Source organism: Pagrus major, chromosome 16 (genome assembly GCF_040436345.1).
Source record: "Pagrus major chromosome 16, Pma_NU_1.0".
Taxonomy (NCBI): Eukaryota; Metazoa; Chordata; class Actinopteri; order Spariformes; family Sparidae; genus Pagrus; species Pagrus major.
The window spans coordinates 9,381,282-9,400,349 of NC_133230.1; the positions used below are offsets into that span (position 1 = coordinate 9,381,282).

The 19,068-nt window shown below is 42.3% G+C and overlaps 1 protein-coding gene across 1 annotated transcript in view; it reads left to right on the plus strand.

Annotated features, from left to right (window-relative positions):
- The window catches only part of slc25a21 (solute carrier family 25 member 21), a 95,553-nt gene that overhangs the window by 63,476 nt on the left and 13,009 nt on the right, over positions 1-19,068 (plus strand). The window contains exons 3-4 of the mRNA XM_073483002.1: positions 573-621; positions 12,954-13,037. Coding sequence (XP_073339103.1) covers positions 573-621; positions 12,954-13,037 — 133 coding nt within the window. The remainder of the gene's footprint in view (positions 1-572; positions 622-12,953; positions 13,038-19,068) is intronic.

Sequence of the window (19,068 nt, forward strand, 5' to 3'; positions counted from 1 at the left end):
ATCCAAGCTAGCATTGTCCCCTCTAGCTTCTATGACTTGACCGATCTTTCATTCAGTATTTCTCTGTTATCTTTCTGAAAAAACGCAGCATGGTCTTGGGCATCCATTACAAAACTTGCAATGAGAAATTTAAAGTTGAACAGCAATTACTTAAAATTTCCAAGCCCAGGTGCCATAACCAGGTTTTGCCATATCTATAAAACTCTTCCACGGACTCGTCTCTTTTTTTCGTGCCATGGCATTTAGCACGTAATGTTCCATGGCTTAAGGGAAATGGTGTTAATTAAAGGCTGCGCAATATTAAAATATTTAATTAACCACGATGTCAGATAGCTCCTCTGTTTGATTGTTATTTGTTTTTGCCCTTGTCTGAACTTGCGAAGTGAAACAGACAACCTCCTACTTGTGCTCCCAACTGGATTTTTAGTTCTTAGAGTAGTTCAAAATGTCAATGGGATTTTGAATGAGGTTTTCTTACCAACAGAACCTGGAAGTTCTGATTTCACTTCAGCCCCTCTATAGTTTAATGGACTAATATTAAAGAGGCTTATTCTGACTTTTTCTACTTTCAGGTCTGGTGGAGATCTGCTTGATGCACCCCCTTGACGTAGTGAAGACGAGGTAAGTTCAACCTTAGCAGCTCATACATTAACTCATATTTCGTGTATCTTTAACGTTTAGGCTGCTTACAAGAGAGCAACTTTTCGTCCACATCTGCCTTGAATCCTCTTGGTGGGTATTTGGGTCTGTGTAGTGGAGTTCCGAGCATACCAGGTCTTTTTTCCCAGCTCAGTTGGCCTTGCCAGCTCCGCACTCATAATCCACACAAGTGGGCACCAATGCCAAGAGCCTTAGACATTTTGTGGAAAATGAAATGCCTCATTTACTCCTTTATTCCCCACACAATGCTAACGTTAGATGTTTTTATGCTCCCAAACTTTTTACCTTATTACTCAATTTAAGAAAAAAAGAATCACACATTTTTTTTAATTTTTTTTTTTAGTATGGTCTGTGGTTCATGTGAAAAAAATGGGAACATGCAAGATGAATCAGATGCCACTAAATGCACAGGCTACTTTTAATAGCGTGTTTTCCGTTGCCATCTCCTGTTTGTGTGTTATGCAAGAGCAGCAGCAGTGTTGAGCTGTTGAGTGATCAGGAGCCTCACACCACAGTGTCTCAGCCAGCCATTAACAGGTCGTGGGCTACTACTAAAGCTTTATAGTCTTTCACAGGCCTGGCCAGGACCCCTGGCTTCGTTCTTTGCCCCCCTCCCCACCCTGCCTCATACTTGTCAGTAAATTGTACTGCTTTTTCTGTCATTTACGGCAGCAGTTTCTTGGTAAATAAATTGCTTGGCGTGCCTTTTAAAAAAGTGAGATGGTTGCACTTTGAAGGCCGTGCCACCATCAGAACACAGAGGAGGAAACGCGAGGATAAAAGCCAGGGGTGAGCGGCGTTGTATTAGTCGATATTTGATACTTTGAAGGCACACGGTGTGATTTACGGTCACGTGTAGAAACTAAGGGGGTTTATTACAGGTAATTCTTGAGCTCTGCCTGTCCGTCCTCACACGGGGTCAGGGTTAAAAGTGCACTCAGTATTTTCTTTGTAATGCTCTTCCTTAAAAAGCGGTAAAAGCTGCTTTAAAACTGGACAGCTTTATCTGTTTGTTTTCCCTGTTTGTGTCGCCATGTGTTTACGTGGATAGGTGCTGAGAATGGGTCTGTGCAAATTGATTCCTTTTGGTCTTGGCTCCGGGTATACTCTGTTTTTTTTTGTTGTTTTTTTTTATGCAAGAAACAGACGCGTCTTTCTTTGGACGGCGTCGAGAGTGTCTAAACAACATGAGGGTTGCTGATTGTAACATATACATACTGTACGTGCATGTTCACACACTTAACATCCACACATGAATTCATAAACCAAGCATACATACCAGCTAATTGGGACACTGAGGGAGCTGAAATCTATTAGCAGGAGCCTTGGAGCCGAGAGTGCAGACACAGACACACCTCCACTGGCTCTCTGGGTCTCTCGCTCTTTCTCTCTCTCACTCAGGCATGGCTCTTATTAGGCACCGGCTCCTGCTTTTAATGTCCACCGGTCCAAATTGAACGGCAACTGGAGTAAATTTACTTTTTTCCACCAACTCAGAATCAAAGGGATTTTTTCCCCCCCTTTCTTTCTCCTTTTTTCCCCTTTTTTTTCAAGGTAAACTTGACTAACTGTGTACCTGCCCGGGAGCCGATGTTTACCTATTTTCCAAATGAGGGTTTATCTTTCTTCTCTTTCTCCGAGTGGGGAAGGAGGAGGAGGGAGGCGGATTCAGGATTAGCTGCAGCAGTTGGTGTAGAAACACTCCACCAGTAGCCAAATACTGCTGTTATGAATCAAAAAGGAGCATTTGGCAGCTTTTTGCTTTAAACAAATAATGATTCATCCTCCAAAACGGCTGCTTTGGCAGATTAATGAAGAGCTTTGTTCCAGAGATAAATAAAAAAAATGTGACACATAACTTCCAACGTGATTGATAGTGCGACATTTGGACTATTTCAGAGATGTTTTTAATGCAGAGCAGCAAAGCAAGCCCATTATGACAAAATGATTAAAAATACTGAAGAGCAAACACTTCTGAGTAATTTTTGACTACTAGACCACACTGAACACTGCTTTAGCTATGGGCCGTAAAAGTGAAAGTCTTGTCAGATGATTCACAGTGTGTCTTTCTGCCTTTGTTGTTGCACTTTTACTCCCCGTCGCGTTGCTCGCTGACCAGTCAAGCCATGACCCCCTTCACTCACCTTTGCTAACAAGTACATCTATCTTACATCTGAGGGACTCCTGCAGAGCCCACCTTCCATCAGTGTGACTTACTGCCTCTTTCATCGTTGTGAAAGAGTTGAATGTGCACAAATGTATGTAGGCCATTTTGAGGTAAGCACATGGATGCATCCAGGGTACAAAATTAACACCTGCCATTCACCAAATGCTGGAAAAATAGTAATTTAATTAAAGCAACATTATGTAACTTAACACTGAATAAATGTTGGCAATATACATTTTTCGTTTTATGTTGAGACAAGGCTGTACTGGTTAGGTTTAGGCACAAAACCCACTTGATTATGCTTAGGAAAAGATCATGTTTTGGTTTAAAATACCTGTTTTGGTCACCACAAACACGACTGGAAATTGTCCCGAGGTCTCCTTAAAAATACCCAGTGATGTCACACAATGTTGAAACAGAGTCCTGAACTGTCGCCTGTAACTCCACCACCACCCCCTCCACCACCAGATATGACAGTCAGGTCATAGACATGACACATGAATGTGACATGGCACGTTTTGTTGAAATGTAAATATTGTCTGTAGCCTTATGAGTGTATTCATGGTTTGCAGAAATGAACTGCCAACATTTTATCCTCAGCCTTACTGATCAGCCTAAAGGGAAAATACAGAGCAACGTGGAAGTATGTTTAAAATACAATTTACAGAGAAGTTCACAGATAAGGAAAAGCAAAACTAATACGATGATTAGCAGTGTTTGCCGCGGCTCATTTTGAATTTGGAATGATATCTTTTCTGTTTTATGGTCAGTTGAAAAATATTTTGGCCTGTACCGGACCAAAAAGTTAATTTGGACCCTGAATGCATCATTAAATACTTCTTTTACCGGACAAATGGTTATTGATAGCATCAGCTGTAGTGTGAAGTGGCCTTTTTGTCAGAGGATAGTAAAGCTGCAATGAATACATTCATTATGAGTTAATCATTTGCTCAATAAAATGCCACATAGTGAAATATGTCCATCTGAAGTGCTTTGTTTTGTCCGACATAACAGTTTAAAACCCCAAAGAAATCCATTTACAATGATATAAAACAGAAGGAAAGCAGAAAAATCCTGATTTTGATTACACATTTCTTCTTCAATGAGAACGCACACACACTGCAGTCCAAACTGAGTGTGAATACAAGCGCACAAAAGTTTAGTTCGACTATTTATTACACATGTAGCTTCACATCTGCAGCTGGGACAGTTCTGGTTCTTGTTCTTTGCTGCTTTTAATACTCGCAATCCAAAAATGAAAGTGAATCCAGAAATCGCAACATTTTTCTCATTGTGAGTCACTCTGAATAATAATCAGCCTAAAATGTAAATGTAGCATACTTCGCACAAAGTAAACCGTTAATTGCCCCTGACCCTGACCTCCCCTCCTCCTCCTCCGTCGGTAGGGGCAGGAATGTGGGGGTGAAGATGGAGGGTGCGATGCGGTGTGGGGGAGGGAGGGCAGTCGTCAGTTTAGCAGAGAGAGACAGTGGGACCGGAGTTACAGCTTTTCATTAACCTGGAAACCACCTAGTTACATGGTTCATGGGCTGGTCTCAGCTCACTTGGAGGTAACAAAGGGTGTCGGGCGGCGCTTTCTGCGGGGGGCTGTGCACTCGGGGCACCCCATCTGACTCTGATCAGGTTCTCCCTCTCATTAGGGAGTTGGACTGAGCCTGCATTTCCCCTTCATGTCGAGATCCTGTTACATGGAGCTCCACCCTAATGCACATGCATGCGCAAACATACTCATCTGAAAGCAGCTTCCCGTCACCCCTTTGACTTCCGCCCCAAATAGTGAAGTCACGCCTTCCTCGTGTTGCATCTCCTTGAACAACTCCTCCTGTCATCGTGAGCTTCCTGAAGTTTCTACGCCGTGCACATGATCTGATGTGTTTGACATAATGTCCCCCGAAGATGTAGTTTGTGCAATAACTCTTGCCTTTGTTCCTTTCTCATGCCATTCATGCATTCCTATTCTGTTTCCCCTTGCTCCTCGTCTTTTCCCCCTCTCAGATAACAACCTCGTGCTTTGTTAACCCCTCCCTCTGAACATTAACTGTTTCTTTTGCGTTTGGTCGTTTTAGTTTTTCAACAACCATCTCCGTTCGCCCCTTGTTATAATCAGCCACTACTTTTTTGTTAATACAACCCATATCATATAACAACATCATCATCAACATGTTGAACGCATTGTTCCTTCCATCATTCCTTCTGAATTTGTAGCTTGTTGAGCGATTATGTAATGTTTTCTTTTAAATCCCCGTTGTACATGTGTTTTAGAAGATTTGTATCGAATTATGCAATTCTGTAAATTGTATTGTATGACATGGCTGTCAGAGTCATTGCAAACCACTAAGCCTGCCAGTAGCCTGTTTCAAGCCTGATTAGAAAAACCTGGTTCTGGCCCTCGCTCGCGGCAGTCTCCATGGCAACACTACCTCCATTTGGTCACAGCACGCATGAAAGTGTGTCCCACTCGGGGGGCTTGAAAGTGATCTTTGATGAGGTCTTTGACAGATGACGTCCAGTCTTTCTGGGCAACGTGTGACACCGCCGAGGATGGCCCAAAGGCTTCACCCCGCCTCCACCTCCGTGTGCCCCCAACTGCTTGGTGAACCCCGGTGCACTTATGGAGGAATCCCTGACACAACCCTCAAACAGCAGGGCACAAAGCAGCAGCAGCCTGATGGCTGATCTCGCCTTGTAAAGGAGCAAGCAGGTCAGCGGTCGTCAAGCCAGCTCCTAATCCCTCTGGCGCTGTGAGACTGCAGGGCAAGACTTTACTCGCAGTGAAAAAGCCAAACACATGCGGCATGCGTGCAGGATAAACTGAGCTCAGTCTTTGCATCGCTTCATTGCACGAGCATGAGCGAGGGCGAGTCCAGTGCAAAAGGTGGAGAGCAACTCTTTTCATGAGCACAGCAGAGCAGCATGTTTGGCAGGATTGAAAATGATGCCTTTGCATTCCAGTCATACTCAGATGACACCTCAGACTTCCGTATGAAAAATTGTTCCATTAACATCACCCATTGGTTTTGCCATTTTGAGGCCTTGAGACTGGCTGGTTTTTAGAAGCCAAAGGTGACCATATTTGGACAAAGGGTGGAGCTGGGTAGGATATCCTGATTGGATCTGACTGAGAACCCGAGACCTCGCCATGTCAGCAATTTCTCAATCACACGCCCTAAAGCGTACCCTGCTTGATTGTCTATTTCTCTCTAAACGGGACCTTAATTTGCTAAATGAACATCATGCTATATTGAAGAAGACCAAAAACCCATTAGGTAACTGTTTGCTGAGGAGATAAATCAACTGAGAATTAGGGTCATTTTCTCATAAGCTTACATACAACCTTATGTATTTTTGAAACCAGTGGAGTTGGCCACTGCTGGCCATTAGAAGAAGAATGAAGAAGAATGCAGGTTTATGAAACATCTGCATTTCATATAGTCAATGTCACAGACAATTATTGCTTGCATACCTTAAACACTTTTTTTGCCATATCCGCAATCTTTCCCGAACCTGGATGATACTGTAGTCGCTCTAAACAGATATTGTGGGAAGCAAGAATTTTAAAAATGTTTGTGTTGGATTACTGTTCAGAGTTTAATTCACATATACAACAGAAAATCAAAAAAGAAGGTGTTCAGCTCTAACAAATTTGTTTGAGTATATGTTATTTATTACTTCAGTTCTTGCAAAAGACCCCCATCAACATGTACCAAAACAGTTCAAACACAATATCAACTGCCCATCTCAAGCTACTAAAAATCGGGAACATCTGGCCGCTTTGTCTGCTTTTGATTAAACAAATTAAATAAATAGTTGAAATAGATCACTAAATATATCACTTCAATTTGGCCGTTCTTCTTTCTTGAATAATATTACATTGGGCCATCGTGGTGGTCGCAGCTGTATATGATGCATTTCATTTAGCTGCAGCATCATTTCTTTGTAGATTATCTAATTAGAGTAAAATGCATCGAGAGAAAAATAAACTTTTAAAACCGTGTCCCATTAGTTTTAATGTTGCGACAGATGTTGCTGCAGTTACTCACAGATGTCAGAGATGTAACAAATTGATTACTTAATTAGAGATTTCGGTTATAGATAGAGGTAGACATAAAGAACAGATGTGCATTTCAGCGTGTGTGCCATACTTGAGCACCTGTAATCATTATCAGTGATGGGCTTCACATTCCAGTACACTAATTACAGAGTGAAGGCATTATGTGCTTTCATTTCAGTAGACCCTGACTGTGCTGCGACCACAGTGCTGCCCCCCTGCTGCCCCATCTCTCTCTTTATTTTTGACTCTCAAAACTAACGCATGCATGTCCATACATCTTTTATCCCGCCTCCATCACTCCTTTTCCAACCTCTTGCAAGCAGTTGTTGAGTCACTCGAAAAGCCACTTTCAAACTCGGCAAATATTGTTGTCATTGAGGCACTAATACCTGAACAATAAACGACTAAGCTGCAGTGAATGCAGGCATCACAGCTGTTTGACAATTTCCAATTACAAAACATGGTGCGCAGTGGGACACCTCTTCTCTTTCAGTCATTCAAACTGTGAAAGCATTTAAGCTTACTAAGTGCCTAAAGCGCATTGTTGATGTAGTTGTGATAATCTGCACTTGAAGTGTTGAACAGACACATAAGGACTCAGCATGGTCCCTGTGCCCACTGCACTCTCCACAGCAATTCATGTGTATGTACATCCCTACACTCGCAAGTCACGCTCGCCGCCCTGTTGGTGTTGCCATTGCTATCCAAAATGCCGTACACTAGAAGGCTGCTCAGGAAAAGCTGCATGTGATGTCTCTTTTACCCCTTTCATGCTGGGCAAAAAAACCCACTAACACCCATTAACATCTGGCTTTTGTCTTCAGTGGGAAAGGATACAACTGGCATTCATTCCCGCTTCAAATGGCTCTGCAGTAATCACGGGTGTTCGTCAGCTCCGGTTCTGACAAGCATTGATGGAAACCTGACATACCTGGGTGGACACAGTGCAATGCTATGATGCATATCGATATTAAGGATGTTGACGTGTAATTTCCATCCGTCTCTGTTCGAGCAGCCTCCAAAATCGTTCAGTTGGGATTGAGCTTGAAATAAAGACTGAAGTAAAAGATATATAAAAGGCCTCTATGCTGTTTTCTGGAGTGTTTGTAATGTGGAAAGAGACACACAAGTAAATAACATGAAAGAAAAACTCATCTACTGGCAATGAGAAAGGAGGCAATTGCCTATTTTAAGTTTACCTATGTTAAATTAACCTCTGTGTGCAGAGGTTTTGCTGGCATGAGCAAAGTTGCAAACACCAGCGCAAAAACCATAATTTCTTGATCTGTACCGGTCTGCCATTGTCCTGAGTGTTGACATGACGTCTGTTCTGCACAACATGATTGGCTGATGCTTTCATCCGTGGTGCGAAAAGCTCAGAAAAATCAACCTTGTTCTCAGAAGATGATGTAGCTTTTTCACCGTGTAATATTCACCATCTGTTACTCATGACAAAAACAACAAGGCCTTAAGATGTACATGTCAGATAAATGATGAGAGGAAGTTAACAGTAGTGGCCTTGTTTATAAAGAATAAAGAATATAACAGGGAGCTGAAATTACCCATTTTAAAGCAACAATAAAGGCCTCCGTAAAATCTCATTAGTTTTTAGCATCTGTGGGGAGCTGAGTGGCGCCCACAGCGACAGCATAGACAAGATAGCGTAGTAACGTCTACTCTGAGATTTCCCCCTAGAAGCATGCAGGGCAGTTGTCTTCTGTCTGGAGCTCACTATGTTATAGCCAGTGGTTACCTGCTGTCAGGGGGGAGTCTCCACAATCCTGCAGCATCTCCTCACATCAAAGTGGCTGTTATTGTCTGTCACTGGGTAGTCCTGACTTGGCGTGTCTGGTTTTCCATCATTTATCAGGGCTTCTGTTTTTCTCTGCAGCCAGACCTTGAAATTGTGCATCAGTGTAGATCGGTTCCTTTAAAGAAAGGGTCTTGACTTTCTTGCAAAGCTATTTTCACTGTTATACTGCTTTATATATTGTGTAATTAAAATTATTGCTGAAGCTCTTGCAGCATAATTTCAGTTAACAGCTTTTGGCAGGGGTTAGGAGACCCCAGTTTAAACACCCAAGAAATCTTATGTGTTATGCAACCACTTACTGGAAATGTCAGGAAGACTGCTCATTTTTTCCACCTATCTGCTCCGCTTCAGTGTTAGTGGCTTTCTAAATTTGCTTCAGTCGAGTTAATCATATAGAAAGATCCGTCAGTCAACGTGGAGTTTGTAATGCTCAAAACATCTGAGTCACAGTCCTGGCCTAGCCTGTCCTCGTGCTGTTTTATGCAGCTCTTTTCCTGCTCTTCCATGGTAACACAGCCTGATCTCGGGTCACAGAGGTCACAATATATGAGCAGACATCTGGACCGGCAAAGTGGTCCCAACATCACCATAGGGAATCAGAGGAGTCAGTTTTATCGGAGTGAGGAAGGATCCAGAGTGACAGGGGGATGTCGAACTGCCTTTAACAGCCACTTTTTCTCCCTTGTCTACACCACAGCCCGCTCCGTAACCTGGGCTTTCCCAGGTCTAGTAGGTTTGCGGTGCTGTTGTAACCCAACCTGGCCTGGTCCAGATCAAGCTCTGGCAGCCTGCCGTGTCACAAGCGCCAAAGGTTTATCACTTCCCCTCTGCTCCCATCTTGCATCTTCTTCCCCTTGACTTTATTTTCCTATTCCTCTCTCCAAAGGACTGTCTTTATTGGCCTCCTCCTGCCTCGCTCAAACACTTTTTCCTTTGACAGTTTTGCCATAGATTCAATCCATCAGTATTTGTTTTCTTTGCTCATTTTTTAACATGTAATTATGCAGCTAAAATCAGCATTATTACATTACATTTTTTGGGCATGTTCTTTTGCCCGACGCATTTTACATCAAGTCAAACTTTGTAGGAACAAAAGAGCTAAATCTCATCAAAAATTGGGAAAGTATCCCTACTTTTTATTCTTCAAACATACTTTCAGTCAGTAAGCACTGTTGCCAACAACAATGGGTTGTCACAACAAGCAACTATTGGATCCAAATGGGACCCTTTTTTGGTTACACTCTCTTACCCTGAAGCACGATTGGCTAAAGTCACAATCGGCCGCATTTGCCATGTTGGACTATTTAGGTCTGAAAAGTGCTCTTAACCTCATGTACCAATGCGATGGACTTCTACGATCTTTATGATCCGCTCATTAAAATTAATTGTCTGGCTGTAAAAACTAGATTTCCCCTTTATGTTGCCTTCTGGATTGTCTTATGCACTTCAGATGCATCATGAGAAATGGCTTCCATCCCTTCCCCCTGGTGATTCACTTTTTCTTTTTCCTTCAATCATATATTTTGTCTCTTTCTCTCGTTTTTTTTTTTTTTCTTGTCAAAGAACTTGGCATTCCTGCAGGGAAGGCATGAGCAGATCAAGACTCAAGCTGTAGTAACCAGTCCAAAAACACAGCAACGCACATAAATCATAATGTTCAAACTTGGAGAAAATTGCACAGTTTGAATTATTGCAGTATAATAGATGGCATTAGATAACTACCTGTTGTAGATTAGGTCATTACGTCTCTATATAGGGTGTTAATTTGGATGTCAATCTGTCTGAATAGCTGTAAATATGATTTCATATCAGCCTTATTAGACACTAAATTTTAAAGTGAGCAAGTCATCAAAATTGGTCTGAGTGCCACTGAGGGAATACCCCTCATTTAATAGGGCATATTTTTTTAAGAGAACTCCTAAAAAGCATGGCCTGCCCCTTTTTAAAAGAAGGCCCATCAAGCCTCTCCCTTTTGATCAACCCAATAACCCCCCTACCCCCTTCCCATAGGCATTTTTTTAACACCATCATTAATGAGCCTCACCTCTACATCTCGTCTTCTCCGAGGTGACAGCCCGTCTTGTTGGTCCCCGGTTCGAGCCTATTACCACTGGGGTCTGGGAGCGGACACGGCCTTGTAAGGCCCTCAAACACCGCGCTCCTGTCCATAAAAATACAAAGAACGGGGCTCTCGTCAGCCACTCCGCCCTCATTTACCTTTTTGACTTCTTTGTGGACGCCTAGAGTTTGTACTTTTATAGGCGGTGGAGGTCAGGTGGACGAGGTCTTCGGGATCATTTACCCCGTTGTCTCGCTCGCAGAAGCACCAACCTGCCCTCGCCTTCACCCTCACCTGGGCAGCTCTGGGCCTGTAAAACACAAACACAGGCTGAGTTGGATATGGGAAGGAAATGAAAGGAGGGGGACTTTTGATGAACTCGCAGATCTCATCACCTCTGAGTATGTAGTATCTCCACTAGCTTTCGCTGATGATTGAAGGAGATGCTCCAAGCGGTTTGTTTTAAGGAAGCCCCAGGGTTTTCCTTGAGTCTTCTGTCTGCAGAGTTTACGATCTGCATGGCTGACTCCAAGGCCAAGTGAATCTGCCAGAGCAATGGAGGCTCTTATGCTCTTCTTCAGGCAGTATATCGTCACTGAGGCCTTATTAACAGAAACTAGAGCTTTTTGTCTGCACAAATCCTCTAAAACAGCAAATTCAACCAGGACTGACTGAAGCTTTGAGACTTATTTTCCACTCTGAAAAGCAACATTAGCAGCTTCCTAGCCAGGGGCTTGACGGTTCCCCTGCTGCCTCAACTTCTTCTGGTCCTCCCTATTATCTCCCACTCCCTGGGCCTTGCTGTTTGGTCCCTGGCTTTTATGGCGGGGTAGGAGAGGGCCATGAGGAAATGAGGTGACCCCAGGGTCATGAGTGGAGTCAGGGGGCTGGAACCGGACCACGGCCCTGCCAACCCCACTCTCTCAGGGCCGGCTCGTGTCGAGGGGGAGACGGGGGACAGGGTCTCTTCCATCCTTGACCCCAGCATCATATGCCTTTAATTAAGTCAGATTTGAATATGTTTACAAGCCCCAGTAGTCTTAAATCTTCCGGGTCTTTGCCCCCCTCTCCGCACCCCTTATCCCACCATCCCCTCATACCTCCAGTCCTTCTTTTTCTTCTTCTCTTTAATATGGTGTCAGACATCTATTTATTATGCTGGTTTAACTGGTTTTCAGGAACGGGTTACAAGCTATTTGGGAATCCACCAAATAGGATTTGAGGGACACCCCTCTAAGATGTTAATCTGTTAGCGATATGAAAGGCCGCTCACCCCACTAAACTCCCCCTCCACTGGAACCCGGGGGCCCTTTATGGCCCCATCAGGCACCCGCATGGACGACTTACTGCTGACCTTGTGACCTGGCAGTTGAAGCCATATGAGGAGGGAATCTTTCTCTTGTCCTGTTCCCTCCTACTTTCTTTACTTCTGCCTCTGTTTCTGCCCTCACAGTCCCTGATGTTCTTCACTATAACTTATTTAAATCACTCGAGTTGAACCACATTTTGAACCATGCTTTTATTTATTGTGTATTGTTAATTGGGTTAAAATCATTGCGTAATCTCATCAGACCATTTAGTTTAACATGTTTTCTTCTGTTGGAGTCAGCCATGTGGCAGCATATAATGAGAATGTCATCTCATCATCCTAATACTTGAAACTCTTTATCTCCAACAGGCACCATTTATGTTCATTCTTTCACCCCCAACTGGTCTCTCATGTAAAAGATTTACACGCAGCTCACCAGCCTTTATTAGGGAGGTACCAGCGTGTTTGCTATACAACAAAAAGTCCCTCGACTGGCTCCATCATATTAAAAATTTACACGTAACTGAAGAGCTGTTACAATTGGCTTACTAGCATGTTAGTGGCCGAAAAGCTTGCTGCAAAAGGCCTGGTCCTGGGGAGTTGGGTGGCTAATTGGATCGGTTGGGTTAAATAAATGTTTGAGTTCTCCCCTGCGCTGGGGGGACCTGGTGGCAGGAGCCTCTCGTCTTATAGCGGAGGAGGAAAAAAACGCGGATGAAAGGGAGAGGGAGGAAAAAAAGGAGGGAAATGAGCTCATTTAGGATAAGTCTGTTATTAACACAAGTGTCACAATGTATATCAATAACACAGAAACTAGTTAAATGTGGAGCGGCTGATACTTTAGAAACTTTAATGAGAACTTTGTCATTGCAGGTTCCAGATCCAAAGGGGATCCAGTGACCCCAACAGCTACAAGAGCCTGGGTGATTGCTTCCGGACCATCTTCCGCAATGAAGGGTAGGTTATCCAGAACAGTTGTTGCCAACTACTGGACTACAGGACGTTTAAAAAAAAGTTCACAAATTACAGTTTCTGCAGAGCACCAATGATGTCAGCCTTCCTGTTTCCCATGGGCAGAGAAGGAGTAATTTCCCCTCCTTTATTTTAATGGCAGATGGCTCAGACTTAGAGTATTTTGAAGAGAATTATTTCATAAAAGGAATACCTTATTTTACTTTCATGGAGCAAGATGCAGCAAGTGTATTTGCACACACAAAAATATAAAAACATTTTGTTTCACAAAGTTTTTTGTTGTGGGGGTTCTCATCATTTATAGCATCCAAATAAACATGCGTCCTTTTTTTTCTTTTTGAAAAAAAAAGAAAAAAACATCACAGTGTATGATATTCGTGAAGTGGACAACTTTTTGCTTATCAATCAGAAAAATTGTCTTCACATCACTGTACAAAATGGCCAACAGAACAGGAACAACATTACCCACACCCCACCCCCTTGACCCTCCCCAAGCAGCTATTTTAGCCTTTCAGATAGGATATCTTCTCTGTTTGTTTTTAATATTAAATCTAACCCTAACCCTTTCTAAATATAAAAACATTTTATAAAGATCATGTTAAGAAAAACCTTAAATACGCAAGGGCCAACTCTTCCCGGTCCATAGCAGGCCAACATTACCCAACACCACAAAGGCACCTCATTGGAAAAAGTTCAAAAGAATGTTTGAAATGGACTAATACGCCACACACTATAATTTAATTTAATGATGGTGTCACCTCCATAATAAAGTATGTATGGCCTCCTTGTCATCGAAAATGATCCTATTATCTGCTGGGGAACAGATGCAAGTGTGCAGTACATATGTGTATCAGAAATATTATGAGTCAAATGCCATTCACAGTGGGTGGTAGGCCTGAACGATATGCAAGAAAACGTCATATTGCTATTGATTTTTGGTGGGGTCTGTACCAAACAAACATCTGGAGAATATGATTTGTAGGCTGGAGAATCTCTGTAGCACCACAATGCTTCCTGACCTGTCTGTCTGTCTGGTGGTTGGTTGGTTGGTTTGTCAGCACGATTACCGAATGGATGGTGTTGATCCGGATAAAGGGACGGATCCAGAAACTTTACTTTCTTTAAAATTGTGAGATAGGGTGTTTTTCCGGCATTTTAAATTTGATCAAAACCTTGATCAACAAAATTAGGTTTATTTAGGTAGTTTGTATCTATGAGCTCTACTGAGTGCCATTCTAGTTTATATTGGTATGTTGCACCAGCGATTTGGATATTGTGCTTAGCCATATTGCAATTTCAATAATATTTCGATTAACTGTTCAGCCCTGGTTGGTGGTCTATGGCTGGAAACAGTTAGATGTTCAGATCCTGAAAAACTGCCGTTGTGTCTGACAGATATATCCTGCAGTAAGCCACCAAACGTGTCTTATCATTCATTGTACCTCACATGGGATGAGAGTGCAGCTGTTATTGGCTTCAGACCTAAATGTAAAACTTTCACAACTAACCAAAGACAGTCCTCAGGCCGTTCTCCCTCCTCTACTGCCTGCCCAGTGACAGGACTGTGAGACAGTGCAGGTGCAGGAGAAAGTGGTTGCCACTGGCTCTGTTTACGGCGAGTCGACAGCTTTACAGCGGATATAAAGTTGATCTGCTGCGAGGTGTGAGCGAGCGAGTGCACGGTGAAGGAGGCCGGTCAGTGACAGTTGGAAATCCTACGCTGGCTGCAGCTCAACAGACACGGCTATCCTAGTACGGTAGCTGTGCCCTCTTCACCCCACACACACCCACACACACGCTCACAGTGTGAAATTTAATGCCTTTGTGCCTGCATGCTTTCTGGGTGTGTCCTGTGGGACTAGGCAAACATGAATTTCCAGAGAAGACTTTAACACAATAAGATGTTTGCCAAATTAAACAGCGTCATTATCACCACCACATTTGACACCTATGAAATGACGGCTCTTATAACAAAGCGCCGGTGTTTCCCCAAAGACGGAAGATCCACCTTGCTGTCAACCAATTATCACTACAGTATATTTTTGCTGAGGCTGTAATCACTTCACAGTAGCACATCGCGGATTTCCTCCAGGCCAAACCACTTAGTTATAACTTATACAAATAGTGTTAGGCCCCACTGTTGTAGAATTATTATTAAAAATAAACATCTCCCGTCGGCTCATGGCAGGGCCGAGCTAACACCAGGCCTCACTCTCTCTCTGAGGTGATGAGGGAGGAAACCTGAGCTCCCGGCTCGAGCTCAGTGATTAAAGTGAGGAAAGACATGGAAATGTACACGTGTGACATCATCTTTAAGACAATCTGAAGCCTAGACATAATGTAGACTTTTGATGTGGCCGCAGGATAAATTTTGAAGACTGTTATAGCGTGGATTATTTCTGTTAAAAAGTCAACATTTTACATCATGTTGTTGTTAAATCTGGAAAATGCAGCATGAAATCCTGTAGCTGTGCTCATAAGTGTGTGACAGTGTGAACCACGCTCAGCAACACTCGGTTTGTGTATTGCCTTACAGGCCACGCTCCTTTTTCTGTTGCATGTGGGTGTAGCAGCGTGAGCATGTGTTAAGTGTTTCCGTCTGGAGGGAAACAAAAAGTCTCTATTCTCGAGCATTCTTTACCAGTGTGGTATCCAGAGACTGGGTCGGGACCCAAAGCACGGCCACAGGAATATTAAAAGGGTCCAATGCATTGCAGCCGAGCGCGTTGGCCTGTGTACAGTAGATCAATGACTAATTCCTGGAAGTAGTGCATGATTGAGGGAGGTGGGGGGGTTGAGTCCAGCTGGGACCACCCATGCAAGTAATATCTACGTTCATGGAATTGTGAAGAAGTGCAGATAAGCGTGTCCAACAGATTACATATGTTTTACTACGGTGACACAGGCAAGGATTGTATGAAGCAACAATCAATTTTAATGAAGAGTTTGACATTTTGGGAAATTCTTCTTAGCCAAGTTATATGTGTTTTTTTCACATCAGTTATTGAATGAATTGGACAAGAAACAACATGTTGATTTGTGGGCTTCAGAGGTGCTAGTCTGTGGATTCAGTTGAGTTAGTCAGAGTCCCTTTGTTTCCAGCCTTTGTGTAAAATAGGCTTACTGGCTGTTGGTGAGTAAGTTGTCTAAAATTCTTTATAAAATACGGTTCGAAGGTGTAAGCCATTGATTTACTTCAGAACTGAGTTATTTCCTTGTTGGGAATCCGAATTCCCAAGAACACATCATCATGTGATGTGTCATCATAGATGGCTCATCCCTCAAGTATTTTTTGAGTGCCTGCCAATTTCCAAACAGTTTCCAGTGGCACCTTTACAGATAATCTGTGTAACAAACCAACATTTAGGTAAAAGGGATTATTTTAAAATATCATACTTATATTAATTATACATTTCTATAGTTTATAGTGCTATTATCTCATTGATTGCCCCAAATTCACATGTCTCAACATTTGATCACCAAAAACAAGAACTGTAGGTTCATCATTACATAGCGAAAAAAGAAATCCTCCAGTAATCAATTATCTGCATCCAAGTCTATAAGTATCACATTTGATTATATATATTTTTTGTGCTTACTTCAGATGGGAATTAATAATTATTTCCACCTTATAATGTGCATGACACACTAGGTGGAGATACGTGTTATTTGTGCTTTCACCATGTGAATCCTGGCCACTGGTAATTCTGTTGTCTATCCCTGGCTAGTGACAATGTCAAGGTTACAGTAGACACTGGGAAAGTGAAAATATTTGCAGATGAAGCATGCCGGTTGTTTACATGTTACAATGTTCCCTGGGGCACCTCATATTTCCCATGGTTTTCCTCATGTATGGAAATTAACAAGTCTGCTGCAGACAATGATTGTCCTCAATTGTTTTTTTGTTTTTTTTTAATGCAAATTATCTTTTTACTTCATGTACATTTCTACTGCTAGGTGGTCAAAATTTTTTCTTGATGGATTTTCTGATTGGATATTATTGGTCGGTTTATTTAACCCGTCGTGTCTGCAGTTCTGTCGGTGCTACGCTCCTCTCCAGATGGAGGGAGGCTGTTAAAAAAGGAAAGGTTTATGAAAATGAAAGACAAATAAAACACAAACACACACCTACATACCCACACATGCCCCCCCTCTTCCCTCGCTCAGTGTCAGGAGGCCATTTGCTTAGGAAAGTCAAAAAGGGACTTAGTGTGCACTTTACATTGGAAATCAAATTAGGATTCAAATGATGGCCACTCACTGGAGGCCATATTTGTTCTGTAACAAATTTCACCCCTTCTTCATCACCTGGTGGCTCGCCAGCCTGACCACACCCGGGAAATCTGTGGCCACCATTTGCATGGACAAAGAGAGCAGAGGGAAGGGTCTTCCGTCTGACTGAAATAACTTGTTTACACAAACAATACGAGGGATTAATTCCTGGCTTCCTCAGCCATAATCGCCCCACACCAGCATTATTATGATCGCTCGACTACCCAGAGGCTGTACCAAGCATGTATCTTCAGGTGAAATAGGTTGGCTTTGTCACCTGATGGCAAGTGTTTTCATAATTACTTGTGGGTCACTGCTGTTTATTGAAGGTGGCCTCGCTGCATTGGATTCCTTGTAAGTGTCATGTCCTGCCCTTCTCAGGTTATGTTCAGTGGAAATGTGTGCCAGGAGCAAAAATATTTACACTTGGACCCAATCAACCAAGATCATCTCTGTTGACTTGTAAAGAATGTTGCCACAACAGAGCTGGTGCCACAGTTCACAGGATACAGCCGGTCACGCCACGTTGTCCTTTTTGTCCACAGACCTGTGTTCAGTATCAATACGCACTCCCTTATACTTTCTCTCTCTCTCTCTTTGTATCCTGCAAGCAGTTAAGTGGAAGAGGATCACGGTCCTGTGCACGTTTACAGATATATTATGTATTTCTGCTGTTGACTTTCATCGTTTTAAATTGGTTTGATGACTGAAACGAAGGCTGGTGATATTCTATGTATTTGTTATTTTCAACACATCTCACAAAAGACCCAAACCAGCAATGTCTACATTTACATGCACACTAATACTCTGAATGTGAGTTTTCCAGTTAAGACACGTAGGATATGTCGATATTTTTTGGGTTTTAAAAGCATCCTTTGGAAATGTAAATAACGCGTTCAGAATGTTCGTCTCAGTGAGGCATGTGATGATATGAAAGTTTCATGTCACGAATATCCTGTCAAGCATAATTGCTATTCACGATATTATTCCGATAATCATTAATATTCTTAAAACTTCAAAAATAAAGACTAAAATTACACTAAAACGTACAGGAATCACTTAAACCTTGCATTTTGTCAGGAAACAGATATTTTTATTGCATCACAGATAGGAGGCATCATTTTTAGTGAAAAAAAAAAATCTTAGATAAGTATTCATAAATCATAACGTCCTATTACAACTATTTATTCTCATTAGCCATTTTAACAGCTTTGGAAGGAATATAGGGGGAGGAGTAAATATTGTTTGTCAGGGACTATTTTTAGCTTTCGGATTAATACAGTTAAACACTGTGTACTTACCGCAACAGGATGGTTTGTGTGTTTTGAATCGACTCCTGATAAACTACAGCGCCCGTGTTGATCCTGATGTAGGAACACACGACACGGTGCAACAACATGGCTCAGTGATGTGTGAATATTTGCAGACAACAGGAGCTCTGTGGCACAGAGGAATGACATATATCAGGCTTTAACTGCACCGACAATTCATGATAGTGCTTCAGTTCATTGATGTTTTTGTTTTGTTTTTTATGGCATGTGTTGTCAATAAGAAGAAGAGAGGCTGGTGTTATTTGTATCCTTACAATTAGGAAGACAAATCAAGTGACTTGAAATCTTTTCATTAATCTAACCATCAACAGCATTTTTAAAGATGCATGATATGAATTTCTTTCAGCTAATGCCAATAACCGATAATTTCACATTTTACATTCTTCATTTTGCATCTTCTTCTTCTTCTTCTT